This window comes from Symphalangus syndactylus, chromosome 1, assembly GCF_028878055.3.
Source record: "Symphalangus syndactylus isolate Jambi chromosome 1, NHGRI_mSymSyn1-v2.1_pri, whole genome shotgun sequence".
Taxonomy (NCBI): Eukaryota; Metazoa; Chordata; class Mammalia; order Primates; family Hylobatidae; genus Symphalangus; species Symphalangus syndactylus.
In genome coordinates, this window is record NC_072423.2 from 152,160,335 (window position 1) to 152,178,900 (window position 18,566).

Sequence of the window (18,566 nt, forward strand, 5' to 3'; positions counted from 1 at the left end):
TTTTACCATTTATAAACGCACAGAAGAGAAAAACATTATTTGCAAAAAATTATAAGCCTCTACTTTGCTCTAAATAATATAATTATAAATTTGCATGTTTTATTAAACTATGGCAAAATATAATAATGAAGAGGAAGTTTCCAGGCAGAGGAGGAAGGGGTATACTTCAGGAAATTTGCAGATAGGGGAGGAGGCTTGAAGGTACCTGGCATGGAACTCGTGGGACCAATTATCAAAGATGCAACGGAAGGCAATGGCCTCTTCCCAGAAAACGTTCTTAGTGGGAGAGCAAGCAAGATTAATGGCATGTCTTGGCAAATTTCTGAACTAAAATGATAAAAGATTATAGCATTATCCAGGGGTAAAAATACTAGAACTCTTTTTTCTTTTTTCTTTTCTTTTCTTTTTTTTTTTTGAGACAAGGTCCCACTCTGTCACCCAGGCTGAAGTGCAGTGCCACAATCACAACTCACTGAAGTCTCAGCCTCCCAGGCCCAAGTTCTCCTCCCGCCTCAGCCTCCCGAGTAGTTGGTACTACAGGTGTGTGCCACAAGCCTGGCTAATTTTTTTTTTTTTTTTTGAGACGGAGTCTTGCTCTGTCGCCCAGGCTGGAGTGCAGTGGTGCCATCTCGGCTCACTGCAAGCTCCGCCTCCCGGGTTCACGCCATTCTCCTGCCTCAGCCTCTCCGAGTAGCTGGGACAACAGGCGCCCGCCACCACCCCCGGCTAATTTTTTGTATTTTTAGTAGAGACGGGGTTTCACCGTGGTCTCGATTTCCTGACCTCGTGATCCGCCCGCCTCGGCCTCCCAAAGTGCTGGGATTACAAGCGTGAGCCACCGCGCCCGGCCCAAGCCTGGCTAATTTTTTTAATTTTTTAGAGATGGGGTTTCATCATGTTGCCGAGGCTGGTCTCAAACTCCTGGGCTCAAGTGATCCGCCTGCCTCGGCCTTTCAAAATCCTGGGATTACAGACATAGCCGTAACACCCAGCAAAAACTAGAACCTTAAAACAGAACAAAAATTAGATAGTCCTCAAATTTATCTGAAATACTAAATTCCAGAAGCCAATGAACAACATTTACAACATTTTGAGGGAAAAAAGTTTACACTCTAAGAATTTTATTGTCAACCAGGGTATCTGTCATTTGTGAGGTAAACAAAAATTCTTAGCTATGCAAGGGCCCATTAAAAAAATGCTTGAATAAGTACTTTAGGCAATTGAAAATTATTACATTTAAAATGAAGATTTCATGATGGAATTTTGTAGGGTTTTACTGAAGGCATTTCTTTGGTCATTGTCAAAATCACAAAGCTCAATATTATAGAAACCATATGACAATAGCCCTTAAATTTTAGTGTGTGTAAGAATCCTGAGGAACTCCATAATAATGTAGATTTCTGGGGTCCTTATTTCAGGATTTGACTTTACAGATCTGGGTAGCCTCAGAATCTTCATTTGTACCTCACATTGCAGGGATTCTGAGTAGGTATTAAGACTAACCATATTTTAATGGAAATAGGACAAGATTAAACTGCTAAGTTTCAGTCTTAGTCACAAAACCACTGATATTAAGAAAAGAAAGGGAAATTTCAAGAATATTTACATTCTGTAATCAGAAGAAGCACTGTGCATCTAAAACATGATGATATTTTCAACTTACGATGGATTTGTGAGGTCATAATCCCTATGACCTTATGAAACGCCAGCACACAGGCTGGAGCATTCATTACCCACTCCTGTCTGAACCAACCATCATTATGGTAGTCCTTAAACAATGACTTTAACTTTTTTTTTTTTTTTTGCAACAGAGTCTCACTTTGTTGTCCAGGCTGGAGTGCAATGGCGCAATCTCGGCTCACTGCAACCTACACCTCCCGGGTCCAGGTGATTCTTCTGTCTCAGACTCCAGAGTAGCTGGGATTACAGGCACCTGCCACCAAGCCCAGTTAATTTTTGTATTTTTAGTAGAGACAGGGTTTCACCACGTTGGCCAGGCTGGTCTCAAACTCCTGACCTCAGGTGATCCACCTGCCTCAGCCTCCCAAAATGCTGGGATTAGAGGCGTGAGCCACCACGCCCAGCCTTAAATGATGATTTTTTCTATTTCCGTAATTCTTTCTGTAGTTGACATTCTACTACAAACAGATGCTTTCCTATTTAATTTATATATATATATATATCTGTATATGTGTGTGTGTCAGTATGGACTCATGGCTTCCTATTTTATTTGAGGAAATGTAATCCATTTCTATCATTTTTTTTAGGGGAGGGGGATGACACTTAGATTAACCTACATTTGGCCAAGGGAGTTTCTTCAAGCTGCTTCCTATGTCCTTTTGACATGTTCCCATTTTTTTTTTTTTTAGCATTTTCTTATGTTCTTGTGCAACAAACTGTTTCAAGCTCATTCTGTCTTTACCTTGTCCTGGCCCAGGAATTTGCCAGTTCTCTAAGGAGTCCTGGGTATTTTAGTGAAGAATATTTTTTTTTTTTGAGGTGGAGTCTCACTCCATCACCCAGGTTGGAGTGCAGTGGCACAATCTTGGCTCACTGCAACCTCAGCCTCCTGGGTTGAAGCGATTCTCCTGCCTGTGCCTCCCCAGTAGCTGGGATTACAGGTGTGTGCCACCACTCCTGGCTAATTTTTTAAAAAATTTTTAATAGAGTCAGGGTTTTGCCATGTTGGGTTGGCCAGTCTGGTCTTGAACTCCCGACCTCAAATGATCCACCCGCCTCGGCCTCCCAAAGTGCTGGGATTATAGGCGTGAGCCACTGCACCTGGCCTAGTGAAGAATATACTCATTGCTACAGTAGGGTCATTGCTTCTGAGACCTCTCATTAACAGAGATGGAAGACACATACATACACATACTCTATATAAATATTTCCGTCCTTATGTACCTTTGTCTATATAAATGAGTTCACACTGATATCATCAGTTTCAATCCCACACCTCAAAATTTTTCTCAGCCTTTTATATTTGTAATCGCTTCCTCCACAGTAAAATATCTGCCTTTAATTATTCCCAATGTAGTTATTTACTTGGATATTTCAATATTCGTATCATTTTATGTCAGTCTCCACGGTCTCTGCTGTCTCCTTGCACAGCCGTCTTATTTCCATTTAAATCTCTGTAGGATCTATGACTTGTTATGTTTATTGAGAGGAAATAACCTTCTCAAAATAATCCAGAGGATGCTCACCTGTTAAAAACTTAGCTCTCGACTGGGAGTGGTAGATGTAATGCCTGTAATCCCAGCCTTTGGGAGGCTCATGCCTGTGATCCCAGCACTTTGGGAGGCCAAGGCACGTGGATCACTTGACGCCAGGAGTTCGAGACCAGCCTGGCCAATATGATGAAACCCCCATCTCTACTAAAAAATTACAAAATTTATCCAGGTGTGGTGGCATACTACAGTAATCCCAGCTACTTGGGAGGCTGAGGCATGAGAATCACTTTAGCCCGTGATGCCGAGGTTGCAGTGAGCCAAGATCATGCCACTGCACTCCAGCCTGGGGGACAGAGTGAGACTCTGCCTCAAAAAATAAATAAATAAAAATAAAAATAAAAACTTAGCTCTCATTCAACCTCCTAGAAATGTGACTCTCAGCTACAAAATGTGTGATCACAGTTATAAAACAATGAATTAATTTTTCATTCTACAAAATATGTTGATTGAAAAAAATTGGAATTTGTTTACTGACATAAATGAACTCACCAGACTTGTGTTCAGCAATTGTTCACTATATGATTATGTAGAGTATTTTATTAGTCAGAAAACACCGGGCTCTCTGGTGTTTTGCTTTCTCTTTTAGCCTGCTCAGTGTAAAATGTGTTTTCAGCAGATCCAAACACCAACACAATAGGAAAACTGGTTATATGATACGCTTATTAAGTGCTTTCATGATAAAGAAATACTCTTATTGCAATTTTGACACCCGTTTGCTGATCACATCCTCAAAACAGTTCTGTGAGGGTGTGAACGGTGAGACATGCCTGTAATTGTAGCACTTTGGGGGCCAAGGTGCAAGGACTGCTTGAGGCCAGGAGTTCAAGATCAGCAAGGGCAGCATAGCAAGACCCCAGCTCTACAAAAAATTAAACAATTAGTCAGCTGTGGTAGCAGCACCTGTAGTCCTAGCTAACCAGGAGGCTGAGGTGGGAGGATCCGTTTAGCCCAGGAAGTTGAGGCTGCAGTGAGCTATGATCGCACCACTGCACTCCAGCATGTGTGACAAAGCAACGCCCTGTGTCTAAAAACAAAATACAAAACAAAAACCGTTCTGTGAGTTGTCAGCGCAGTTAGGTACTGTGGATCCCACTTTATGGAATAAGAAAGTGAGGCTGCAAGAAATCCGTGAGTATCAGTCCAGGCTTTTAAGAGATGGGAATTGACTGGTCCAATTAGAACTACATTCCGTATTCCAAATCCATCAAACTTTTCAACTTCCGATAGAAAAGATAGTGCAAAGAAAGAGCCTGAATTTATATAACAACTACAAAAAAATTATGTCTCTCCCAGTCCATGAAAATATTTCAGGTTTAAAAAACAATAAGCCGGCCGGGCGCCATGGCTCACACCTGTAATCCCAGCACTTTGGGAAACCGAGACAGGTGGATCATTTGAGGTTAGGAGTTCGAGACTAGTCTGGCGAATATGGCAAAACCACACCTCTACTAAAAATACAAAAGTTAGACAGGTATGGTGGTGCGTGCCTATAATCCCAGCTACTCAGGAGGCTGAGGCAGAAGGATCGATTGAGCCCGGGAGGCGGAGGTTGCAGTTAGCTGAGATCATGCCACTGCATTGCAGCCTGGGTGACAGAGTGAAACTGTCTCGAAAAATAAATTAAAATAAAATAAGCCTTTTTCTGTAAAAAATCAGCCCTGGAGGAATGGTTCCAAGCGTGTGTACAGCACCAGTTTGCCTACTACACCTGCCGAAGGAAATGATAGTTGCTGTATTTCTAAATGGGTTGAATATTAACATTTCTGCATTCTCCTTCCCAAGAAACACCATGGCATGATACACTCACTGCGGCCCCATGTGGGGCAAAATTGCTGCCGTCTGTATCTTTTTTTTTTTTTTTTTGAGACAGTGTCTCACTCTGTCACCCAGGCTGGAGGGCAGTGGCACGATCACAGTTCACTGCAACCTCGAGTTCCTGGGCTCAAGCGATCCTCCTACCTCAGGCTCTGGAGTAGCTGGGCAGGAGCCACCACATCTGGCTGGTTTTTGCTTTGTTTTGTTTTTATTTGTTTTGTAGAGTCGGGGGTCTCTCTGTATTGCTCAGGCTGGTCTCGAACTCCTGGCCTTAAGCGATCCACCTGCCTCGACCTCACAAAGTGCTGAGATTACAAGCGTGAGCTATTGCGCCCAGCCTTGCCACCCATATCTTTGCTTCCTGTGGCTGAGTTTCAAAGCATCATGAACCTGAAATAAGAGGTCACAAGTCTACTTCTCAGCTTAAGCTGAATGGCAGCTAATCCATTCCAAATAGATGAAAATCTCTTCTACTCTGAAAGTAAGCTAGAAGAGATATCCCACAATATCAAATTCATTAAAGCTCTTTGTGAAAGAAGGATAATGGGTGATCCTTTTGTTTTGGTTCCACTTGCTTATTTCAAACTACCCACATGTTCTGTTTTCTGTTCACAATAGTGAACAACGGCTAACATTTATTCAACACTGTTCTAAGTGCTTTTCACATATAAAAGACGTAAAAATGAGGCTTCTTTCCCACTTTGGCTGAGGCATGAGGATAATAGATACTAAATACCAAAGTGAGTTTTCACACAGACCACCCCAGAGGGCTTATAAAGTAGGATTTAGTCAAAAACTAGTTACACAATTCTGGACTACTTACACTAAGTCAAATACAGTCATGGCCTGGAGACAGTGGCTCACACCTGTAATCCCAGCACTTTGGGAGGCTAAGGGAGGCAGATCACTCGAGGTCAGGAGTTCAAGACCAGCCTGGCCAACATGGTAAAACCCTTTCTCTACTAAAATGGAAAAATCAGCCAGGCATGGTAGTGTATGCCTGTAATCCCAGCTACTCAGGAGGATGAGGCAGGAGAATTGCTTGAACCCGGTGGCGGAGGCTGCAGTGAGCCAAGATCATGCCACTGCACTCCAGCCTGGGCAACAGAGCGAGACTCCATCTCAAACAAACAAAAACAAAAAAGAAATCCAGTCCTGCAGTGAATAATGACATTTCAGTCAATGACATACTGCGCATATGTAGATGGTCCCAAGGGATTATAATATTGTGGTTTTATTATATCTTTTTTAATGTTCAGATATACTTAGATATACAAATACTAATAGTATGGCAATTGCTTACAGTTTTCAGTGCAATCACATGCTGTGCAGGTTCATAGCCTGAGAGCAATAGGCTGTCCCACATGGTCTAGGTGTATTGTAGGCTAGACCATCTATGTTTGTGTGCGTGCACTCTGTGATGTTCACACAATGATGAGATCATGTAACAATGCATTTCTCAGAAGAATCCCCATCATTAAGTCATACACGGCTATATATTAAAAAGTTGAAATTGAGGGAAAAAAACTGAAGAAACTGTGTCTGGAAACAGGTGCTGTATGGGTCCTTTACCACATGCAGCAAAGGGGACTGGTAGGTTGCCTCCTCTCCATGTCAGGTCAAGAGAGACTTCACTAGGACCAAGTAGAGCTTGGTTTGTGTCCCATGCGAGGTGGAAGCACAATAGACTGCAGTCTGACTTGCATCCAGAGAATCTAGAGGTCAAGAGAGAAGGGCAGTCTAGAAAAGACATTAACAGGGTGAAGGAGAGTTCCTTCTGCACTGAGGTCAGCTTGCACTCCCAAAGCATGTCAGGACAAAAAATTCACGTGTGGACCATGAGGGAGAGGAGGATGGCTTGGAGCTTGTTTAAACTCTGGTCAAGGGACGCCTGGAAGAACAGGGATCTTCAACAGACATTCTATGCACGGTGGATAGCTACACACACACACACACACACACACACACACACACACACACACACGGCTGAGAGAAAAGCAACCAGGAGCAAATACATTGCCCTCAACATGGGAAGCACAGTTGAAAGTGACGGTGGAATCTGAAGCACCACGAAGAAAAGTCACCTTTAAACATTTACCAAACCCAGAAAGTGAGAACATAGCCTACAAGAGTGTCACTTAAGGAGAAGGTTTCTGGCCACACCCTAACCTTTTCTATCCTAAGCCAACCTAACCCACTTCAAGTGATTAGACAGTATGGGTATCAAATTGAGACTGCAGGGGTAAGGTGAGGGTCTAGAAGAGAATCATACCCCCTAAACCTGGCTCCGTAGCAAAAGACCCCAGCTAAGGGGAACTTTCCATAAAACTGGAAGCTTTTGTTATTACATGGGATGTGACATTCTAAATCTAGAAATGAGAGTGTGTTTTGCAACTTAATGTGGTTGTAGAACTTTTTATTACGTAAGGATGGTCAGAAGCATTAGAGAACCACCTGATTTTACATTTAGGAGCAGGAAAAGACTTTCTCCTGCTGAAGAAATTTTAAATAAGCAATGAGAAACAAAATAAAGGTGGTTTCTTATCATGGCCCATGAATATCGCTTACACAACCTTTTGGTCATGTATGAATTATTGTATTTAATCCCCACAGAAACCCAGTGAGGTGGGTCCATTGTTATTTTCAGTTTACACATGAGGAAATAAAACACAGAGAAATTAAGCAACTTGCCTAAGGCCACACAGACAATAAATGGTAAAGCTGGGATTTGACTACGAGGCTTAAATGCATCATAATACTGTAAAAATATTTAAAAACATATTTTCTGTCTTTGTTCTAGGTTCCAGAGAAATTCCCTCCCTACTCGATACTTGTTTTGTGATGAGAATGCCACTATTTGCATGATCATAATAGTGTGAAATTAGGTGATTATTAACCTTAAAGCAACCAAGCAATCATTAATAGTGGATACTCGCAACAGTTCTGAATGATAAAGAGAACAGATATTATTATTATTATTCCCCTTATACAGATGGGAAATCTGTATTCCCTTCTTGTCCTTTCAGGAAAACTGAAAGCAGAGAGAGAATAAATTCAGCGGATGTTGACAAAGGTGTGGGGTATGCTAGAAGAGCAAAAGAGAGAAGAAGGGTATTACCCAGAGGTCAGAAGCTGTAGCAGTCCCCGGGCTGGAGCTGCTGAATGTCTGGAGACGTCCCCACTGCTGCGGAGCAGAAGCCAACCCTGTGTCTCCGCTGGAGCCTCAGATGCTTCTCGGGCCCCCTGTAGTATACAGCCACTGGTACCGCTGCCGCTGGAGCCAGAAGGAGGATGGCTTCTCCCTGTCTCGCACCTGCTCATCTTCCCCTGGAGTTAGGGAACACAGGCAATGACACAAAGGAAGGCAGAGAAGGGTGGGAGTTTGGCAGAGAACCAGCAGACACTGTGGCCTAGAGGCAAACGGAGATTTGTTTATAACTAGAGTTAGGGGCAGTCAGGACTAGAAGCCAGGCGTGAAGTTCAGGAGGCCCCAAGACCACTTTCACTTCAGATACTAACTGCAAGTTCAGGGATCCTCAAGACCACCCACAGATTTGACAATTCGTTAGAAGGACTCACAGAACTCACTGAAAGCTATTATACTCACGGTTGTGGCTTATCACAGTGAAAGAATGCAAATTTAAATCAGCTGAGGGCGCCGGGCTTGGTGGCTCACACCTGTAATCCCAGCACTTTGGGAGGCCAAGGTGGGCAGATCACCTGAGGTTAGGAGTTCGAGACCAGCCTGGCCAAAATGGTGAAACTTCATCTCTACAAAAATACAAAAAAATTAGCCAGGTGTGCTGGTGGCGGCACATGCTTGTAATTCTAGCTACTTGGGAGGCTGAGGCAGGAGAATTGCTTGAACCTGGGAGACAGAGGTTACAGTGAGCTGAGATTGCACCACTGCACTCCAGCCTGGGCGACAAGAGTGAAACTCTGTCTCTAAATAAATAAATAAACTGAGGGAAGAGGCATATGGGGAAGAGTCCAGGAGAGCTCCACGTGCAAAGCTTCCAGTTGTTCTTTCCCAGGGAACTAACTCAGCAGTGATGTGTGAGGATATGCATGAATTGCCACCCGGAGAAGCTCACCTGAGCCTCAATATCCACAGTTTTTACTGGGGTTCTGTCACATCGACATGGTTAGTTTCCAGCCCTTCCGGAGGCTGAGCTGGAGCTGTGTGGCACGAAGCCTGCATTATCGGTTACATTGTTAGCATAGGTTATGGAGCTTATTCCAAAGTCCTCAGGTGAACATTCTTATCAGGCAGGGTATTCCAGTGGTTTAGAGATTATCTCCCAGGAGCTGAGGGCAAAGCCCAGACCCCTGTGTGGGCAAAGTTAATCCTCTCCTGCATATCAGGTCTTCCCCCCCGACCTTGGTGGTACTTTCACTACTCTCACACTCCTCATTTGATCCTCAAAGCCCCTTTATAGCATAGCCAAGGGATGCAAAAAGACAACTAAAAAAAAATTCTATCAACTTTGCAGGGCATACAATATAAAGTAATTTCAAGTATAAAGCATATTTTCAATTAGCATATGAGTTCATTTTTATATAATCTGTAGTAATATTTAAAATATATAGAAACATTTATTTTTTACCCACTTAACAATTGATACATACTATTCATTTAAATTAGGCTGGGCACAGTGGCTCACGCCTGTAATCCCAGCACTTTGGGAGGCTGAGGCAGGTGTATCATTTGAGGTCGGGAGTTCAATACCAGCCTGGCCAACATGGCAAAACCCCATCTCTACTAAAAATACAAAAATTAGCCAAGCATGCTGGCACACGCCTGTAATCCCAGCTACTCAGGAGGCTGAGGCATGATCAGTTGAACCCGGGAGGTGGAAGTTGCAGTGAGCCGAGATGGCGCCACTGCACTCCAGCTAACAGAGTGAGACTCCATCCAGAATAATTAATTAATTAACTAGCAAAAACATGATTTATAAACAAATTAATTCAAGAAGAGTATATATGATATTTAGCCTTACGATCAAACATGTATTAAAATCTGGTTTAAAATTTAAAATTGCATACTACTGTATAAACAGATTGCCTGTAGTACATTAAAAATGAAATTGACTTACTATAATTTCCAGGTTTTGTTTCTAAGTTATCAATTCAGAGGAAATATTTCAAGCTTCTAAATACAGGTATTTCTGTGCAAACAACATATTTCAGGTGTTAATGTTTACTTTTGATAAATAAGTTGTCAAATTAAATTTAATACGTGCCATATTTTCTCTCTTAACATCTTTTGAAGTACAAGAAGTATTTTGTTGTGCTAAATAATACTTTTGTTGAGATGAATACAACATAAAAACTGCAAATATCTCCTTGAAATAAATTTGCATAATTATTATTTTAATAATCCTCAACAAGTTGTTGGATTTTGACATCTGTAAGCTTCTTATCTTTAACGAATGATGTCGATATAAATTTTAAAACAAGAAAGTGAGAATAAAATAACTTAAAACTATATATATGGTTAAAGTATTTTTTAAGCTTCTATAACAAAAAGACCACAAAATGCATGGCTTAAAGATCATAAGGTTTATTTCTCTCTTATTTAAGGTCTGTACGGGAGTGGTTTCATTGAGAGTGAGATCTGTTCTGCATGTATTCTGAGAGCCAGTTGTTCTGCCATCCCCTGAGACAGAAGGACAAGAAAAAAGAAACCATTTGCTTCTTAAGTTTTTTGTGACAAGGTCTGCTTTGACAGTCTGGTGAAGCTTATGGACTATCTCAGAATAATTTTTTTCTTTTTATTATTATTATTATTATTTAATAGAGATAAGGTCTTGCTGTGTTGACCATGCTGGTCTCAAACTCCTGGCCTCAAATCATCCACCCATCTCGGCCTCCCACAGTGCTTGGATTACAGGTGAGAGCCACTATGCCTAGCCTCAGAATAATTTTTTCAAAGATATAAAAGATACCAATTATATTGAAAAACATTCATCACAATGCTTATAAAGCAAAGGTGTGAATTACTAACATATTTGCTTTTTTATTAATACATCAAATAGAAAGATCTAGTAGGATCAAATTGTCCAGTATCACAATTTCAAACTAGTAAAGAGCACAAATAATATTTTGAGATATCTTCAACTGAAATGTGAAATAAAAATATCTATTGGTCCCAAAATTACCTATATTCTTAACACTGTGGTTACTTTCCTGTATTCATAATTGAAAAATACACTTAATTTCAGTTAAATTGAAATGAAGATATTATTTTCCCCAATTTAAGTTCATGAACCCACATGGCTTATATCCCCAAATTCCTTGAATATTCATAAAACCTGATTAAGAGCTCCTGGGCAGGGCACGTTGGCTCATACATGTAATCCCAGCACTTCGGAGGGCTGAGGCAGGCGGATCACTTGAGGTGAGGAGTTTGAGACCAGCCTCGCCAACATGGCAAAACTCTGTCTCTACTAAAAATACAAAAATTAACTGGCTGTGGTAGCGCATGCCTGTAATCCCAGCTACTTGGGAAGCTGAGGCAGGAGAATCTCTTGAACCCAGGAGGTGGAGGTTACAGTGAGCTGAGATGGAACCACTGCACTCCAACCTGGGTGAAAGAGCGAGACTCCATCTAAAAAAAAAAAAACAACAAAAAAAACTGACCTAGGGCTAAGAATTAATCTACATGATCAAAGTCAAGCAGCAAACATTGCCATTTTCTGATTCAAGAAAGCGAAAAAATGAAAATCTGTAGCAAATTTGGGGGGAAATAAAGGCCAAACTTTGGGGAGTGTTTTAAGGAAGTAAGACCAAAACAGAAATTTTTTTTTTTTTGACGTGGAGTCTCACTTTGTTGCCCAGGCTAGAGTACAGTGGAGTGATCTCGGCTCACTGCAACCTCCACCTCCCAGGTTCAAGTGAATCACCTGCCTCAGCCTCCCCTGTAGTTGGGATTACAGGCATGTGCCACCACGCCTGGCTAACTTTTGTATTTTTAGTAGAGACGGGGTTTCACCATGTTGGACAGACTGGTCTTGAAGTCTTGAGCTCAACTGATCCCCCTGCCAGCTTCGGCCTCCCAAAGTGTTGGGATCATAGGCGTGAGCCACTGAGACCAGCTGAAATCAAAATTTCATGCATCATTTCCTCTCAGAATTCACTGATGAAAACTTAGCTGCATGGCCACACCTAGCTGTAAAAAAGGCTGCGGTAGGCAGGGTACAATGGCTCATACCTATAATCACAGCACTTTGGATGCCTGAGGTGGGACGTCACTTGAGAACAGGAGTTCAAGACCAGCTTGGGCAACATAGCAAAAACCACATATCTACAAAAAATCTAACAAGTAGCCAGGCGTGGTGGTGTGTGCCTATAGTCCCAGCTGCTTGGGAGGCTGATGTGGAGGGATCGTTTAAGCCAGTAGATTGAGGCTTCAGTGAGCTGTGATTGCACCATTGCACTCTAGCCTGGGTAAAAAAGCAAGACCCTGTCAGAAGAAAGAGAAGGAGAAGGAGGAGGATAAGGAGAACGAGGGGGAAGAGAACGGGTAGGGGGAGGGCGAAGGGGAAGGGGAGGTGAAGAAGAAGGGGAGGAGGGAGGAGGGAGGAAAAGAAGGACGAGGAGGAGAAGGAGAAGAAGACTGGGAAATACAATTTTTCGCTGGCTCGCCATTCTCCAAGGAAGAAGGGCAAAATGGATGTGGGGTGACAACAAGCAGCCTGCCATGCTGCCTGGTAGTCAGAGACAACATGCTGGCCTGTTGTGCACAGCTGGTGCTAACTCAATAGAGTGACCATGTCATCAGCCTTTCTATCTGATCCCCACCAATTGCCCCATTTGATTAGTTGGTGCATACTCAAAGGCTCTCAGGTGACAGACATTTGTCAAGATCACTCTAAAACTAGGGAGTGAAAGAGTTGCCATGATACCCTCTTAAAATCCCAGGTATCCACATACTTCTGAGAAATGTTGCCCTCAACCAAACAGAAAGGCATGAAACTCTGGAGACAATATGAGTCCTAGCACCGACCCCTAGGGGCACACCACATTCTTCTCTCCACCTGTTCGGCAGCCCAGCTCTCCCCTCTCTGCACCGTTTAGGGGCAGGAACGCATATCTGTAGGGGTCAGAGGCCAGGGCATTTATTTCCACTGTCACGGGGGTGAGGTCTCTGTGTTTGTGATTCAGACATTTGGGGGATTTGCTTTCTATTCCATAAGGCTGGCCCAAAGCTGCGTCTGTTTGGGGGTTGCTGCACCCCAGGAAGCAGGGTGGTGGAGAAACCATGGATAGGTAGGTGGTGGCAGATGGGGGAGTACTGGCAAGTTCCCAAGTGCAGAGGTAGCGATGCCTGCAGCAGCAACCACTTTCTCGTGCCAGCATCAGCCATGGGTGAGCATTGTGGTCTTGTGTCCAATGCCCACTGCACTGGTGTCCTCACTGACTGACTTGTGCTCCTGCCTGCCACCAAAGCTTTGATTTTAAGCCTGCTTCTCCCATCTGCTCAGCACAAGCCGCAGCTCCTGAATAGCCTTCTGCTAAATTTCTTCCTTCCAAAGTTATTGGAGTTGGAGTCTGTTGCTCACAAATAAGATTCCTGACAGATAACACTTTGGGGGGATTAGAGACCCTCCGATCTAGCTCTCAGGAGGAAGCGTATTCCTTCTTTTTTCCTTGGATTTGTCTTATCACATTGGGCTGCTCAGGAGGCTGTGGCTTGCACCGGGCTTACAGGAAAGGGAGTCTAAGACGCCGTTCACCCCACTTTCACTGGTGCAGTTCCTTGAGCCTGTCTCCATCCAGGCCACATGAATCCTTCACATCGTCTACCCTAGCTCACAACTCTCTGGAGGCTTAGAGCAAAAGCCTAATCCTAACAACGACAGCCAGCTTTGTACGCTCTCATTCTCCCTCGCACCATCCCCTTCCCCATGTTTGGAAAGGATTTAAGTGATTAGGAGCCTGGCTCTCCCAGACGGTTCTTTCCATCTGAGCTCCACAGATCACTTTATCACCTTTCACCAACCTGGTAGACTGTGTGTTATACAAGAAGGCAATCTGAGTCCATCTTGTGGAGCACTTGAGGCCAGAAAGTGCTGGCTACACAAGTCTGGAATTGGTATTTATACAGCAGAAATCAACAGAAATTACAGACATGGGATGTTCTGAGAGAAAATAAATAAAAGCTAGTATGGGCTTTTTTGGAGGAGGATTAACAAGACGCAGTTCAAGCCTGGGAATGCCAAAAAAAGACTGGGGACAGATCCAATTATGAGCATTGAAATCTATGAAACTGACTCCCCCAATCTATGTTCAAAGGAAAAGCTCTCAGCAAATATAAAATGATTTTTAAAAAATTTTTTGCTTTGAATTTCAGGATTTGAACTTATTTATGGAGGCAAATATGTTGTGTATAAACCTCTAATCTAATTTTTTTTTCTGTACAATGACAATGAGGATGATGATGAAACACCAGTCATTTACTGGGCACTTTGTTTGTTTTTGAGAAGGAGTATTGCTCTGTCGCCCAGGCTGGAGTGCAGTGGCATAATCTCGACTCACTGCAACCTCTACCTCCCAAGTTCAAGCAATTCTCCTGCCTCAGCCTCCCTTGTAGCTGGGATTACAGGCACCCGCCACCATGCCCAGCTAATTTTTTTTTTTTTTTTTTAGACAGACTCTCACTCTGTCACCCAGGCTGGAGTGCAGTAGCACGATCTCGGCTCACTGCAGCCTCTGCCTCCCAGGTTCAAGCAATTCTTCTGCCTCAGCCTCCCAAGTAGCTGGGACTACAGGTGCGCACAGCCACACATGGCTGATTTTTGTATTTTTAGTAGAGACGGGGTTTCACCATGTTGGCAAGGATAATCTTGATCTCCTGATCTTGTGATCCACCCGCCTTGGCCTCCCAAAGTACTGGGATTACAGGCATGAGCCATGGTGCCTCGCCTATTTTTGTATTTTTAGTAGAGATGGGGTTTTGTCATGTTGGCCAGGCTGGTCTTGAACTCTTGACCTCGGTGAAGCACCCACCTCGGCCTCCCAAAATGCTGGGATTACAGGCATGAACCACCATGCCAGCCACCCTTTTTTTTTTTTTTTTTTTTGAGATGCAGTCTCTCTCTGTCTCCCAGGCTGGAATGCAGTGGCACGATCATGGCTCACTGCAGCCTCAACCTCCTGGGCTCAAACGAACCTACTGCCTCAGCCTCCCAAAGCGCTGGGACTACATGCATGAGCCACTAGGCCTTGGGCCTGTCTATTGGGCACTGTCAAGCACCATCCTAAGTGACTGACACATACTAGCTCATTTAATCTTCACATCTGTATATGGCTGGTGCTATAATTTCCCTCCTTTTAAAGATGACACTGAGTCTTAGATAACATAGCCAGCTCAACGTCATATAACTAGTTAATATCTGAGGACTTAGCCTCCTTTTTTCCCAGCATTTATATGTATTTAATTACTTTCTGGAAGCACCAAATGGGAAAATGTTCACTCTTATTTTGTTTCCAGCTGCCAGATTGGTATTCTCCACCCCAACTGCACGTATTAGAATCACCTTATCAGCCTTTAAAAATTATTGATGCCAGGGTTATGCACTCAGTCAATAAAGTCAGAATAACATGGGTATATTTCACTGTAAATCAAGTTAAGCTAACTACTGGATTAGGATGGAAAAAGAAAACGAAACTGCCATTGCATTGAAACTACAATGGTAAATTCCTGGTTAGGACAGTGTGGATTAGAGCGATTAGGAGACAAGAACTACAGAGTTTGGTTTTAGCTCCAATAAGCAAGAGGTTAAGTGGAGGAAGTAATGCATTAAACAAATGCAGAGTTGCTTCTCTATTTCATAAGGTGTCTCATAAGCACTGAATTTGAAGGGAGAAAACAATGAAAATTTAGGGGTAATTCTCAAAAATAATCTCCCTGGGGACAGATAGTACACAAAAGCAAGGACATAAGACTAATAAAATTCCTAACATTTATCAAGAAAAAAAGAATACCATAGGAATGGGCCCCGGAATTCATATTTTATAAAGTCTTCCCAAGAGATTCTGTTGTGCAGCCAAGATTGAGAATGATTGCCTCATCTCCTTCCTCTCAATCCAGTTTTCCTACCCTGCACATCTCCACTTTGCTATTTGGTATATGGCATACAGCATCTGCCTATGAGTTATGGGATTGCCAGACAAGCAAATGGCATGCAGCCCTGCAGAAGGGATACTGTGCTCAAGCTAGCTTGAAACGGTTTCTACAGGCGGGCAGCTGTTTGAAGTTGAAGAGATGGGATACTGGATCCCATCCCCCTCATTTCATTCAGCTCATCCCTTGCCGTATATTTCCTGCAGTGTTATTCCCTGTGGCTGAGCTTCTAAGAGTTCCTGCACCTGCACCTGGGGCCAGCTCAGTTATAAAATGCCTAGAAAAGCTTTTGGAGACTTTGCTCTTTTTCTCTGTGAATTAACTCATCATTTCAGTGCCAAGCTTCTCACTGGGATTAGTTTACCAGCTTCAGACTTTTTTTGTTTCTTTTTTCCTTTTTTTTAAGACAGAGTTTCATTCTTGTCACCCAGGCTGGAGTGAAATGGTGTGATCTCGGCTCACTACAACCTCCGCCTCTCGAGTTCAAGCGATTCTCAGCCTTCCGAGTAGTTAGGATTATAGCTGCCTGCCACCATGACTGGCTAATATTTGTATTTTTAGTAGAGATGGGGTTTTACCATGTTGGCCAGGCTAGTCTTGAACTCCTGACCTCAGGTGATCCACCTACTTTGGCCTCCCAAAATGCTGGGATTACAGGCGTGAGCCACTGTACCTGGCTCAGCTTTTGAGTTTTAAGTGAGTCTCGTTTTTCAGCAACTTCACCTTCCTTCTTGGACTCAAATCTCAAGTCAGTGAAAAAAATTCATAATGTTCCTGTTGGAGAAAGAGTTATATCTTTTTCTTTTTCTTTTCTTTCTTCTTTTTTTTTTTTTTTTTTTTTTTTGCTAGACAGGGTCTGTGCTGTCAGCCAGGCTTGAGCCTCGCTGTTTAGCTCAATCAGTCTTCCTGAGATAGGAGAACAGGTCCTGGAAGGAAAACCCTAACTTTCCACACGTAAATGACAAGGACCAGAGGCTACTCCCTTTGCTAACTCCCATCTTTTCTGCTCGGGCAGATGGGACATTGAAAGCACTTCTGATTGCAACCAATCAGACGTTTGCATAGGAGTGTAACTTGGTAAATTTAGCCTCTGATTGTTAGCTTTCCGAGACCAATCAGATGTGTGCATAGGAGTGTGACCTTTGTAACTTCACTTCAGCCTCTGATTGGTTGCTGTCCAAGACCAATCAGATGTGTGCATGGGAGTGTGACCTTTGTAACTTCACTTCAGCCTCTGATTGGTTGCTGTCCATAACCAATCACACTGATTGTGAGCCACCACTCCATTTACATGAGGTGAACACCAAGCAGCCAATGGGAAACCTCTAAGGAGTATTTGAACCCAGGAAGATTCTGCATCCAGGCCCCTGAGCTGCTGCTCCAACCGCTCCTAAACTGTGAAGGGTAATTTTACTTTCAACAAATCTCTGCTTTCTGTTTCCTTCTTTCCTTGCTTTGCTGTGCATTTTGTCCAATTCTTTGTTCAAAAGTGCCATTAACCTTGAGAGCTTGCAGTCAAGACCCTCTATGAGTAAGTAACACCTCAGCCTCCTGGGAGTACAGTCGCATGCCCTATGCCTCCCTAATTTACAAAATTTTTGGTAGAGACTGGGTCTTGTTAGGTTGCTCAGGCTGCTCTTGAACTCCTGGGCTCAATCAAGCAATCCTCCCATCTCAGCATACCAAAGTGTTGAGATTACAAGCATGAACCACCGCACCAAACCAAGTTCCATCTTTCAGAACAGCGGTTTTTAAAGCAGGAATTTTTTTCACAATATTGGGGTAGCACTGTTGGCAAGGGACAGTTCTGTCAAATTCTGAATATCCGAACAGATGTTCGTACAAGAAAAACAAACTAAGTACCATATGTATAATTATCTGCATCTAGACTTCAACTCCATTTTACATATAAACACGAAATGTGTTTTGTGTAATTTTAATATACAGTAAATTTCCACAAATGCAACTACAATGTGAAAAGAGGGAAGATTATACTTTGTTTTGCTTGCTTTACTAAGAGCTGTTTGCCATTTCACAGAATCTCATTGCTGATTTGGGATATTTTATTTGCCAATATAAGGCACTTCCATGGTGATTCTATGCCACTTAAGAGCAATCATCTGTCTACTTGTTCATGTCTTCTCTTGTGGGGTCCCTGTACTATGTCATTATTAATCACTTTCTTTTTAGTCCTTTACTTCTTAGAGCATTGTATTGATTATTTTAACAATTATGTTGTAGGTAAACGATATTAACTAAGAATTGCATTTCAGAATTGTTAAGGAGGCATTAAGGATATTTGTTATATGGCAAACACATGAAAAGATGCTCCACATCATATATCATCAGGGAAATGCAAATAAAAACAACAATGAGATATTACAACACAT

The 18,566-nt window shown here is 42.7% G+C and overlaps 1 protein-coding gene across 1 annotated transcript in view; it reads right to left on the minus strand.

The window, feature by feature from the left end:
* The window catches only part of LOC129489321 (uncharacterized), a 32,120-nt gene that overhangs the window by 8,610 nt on the left and 4,944 nt on the right, over positions 1 to 18,566 (minus strand). Inside the window, exon 3 of the mRNA XM_055291714.2 lies at positions 8,167 to 8,375. Coding sequence (XP_055147689.2) covers positions 8,167 to 8,375 — 209 coding nt within the window. The remainder of the gene's footprint in view (positions 1 to 8,166; positions 8,376 to 18,566) is intronic.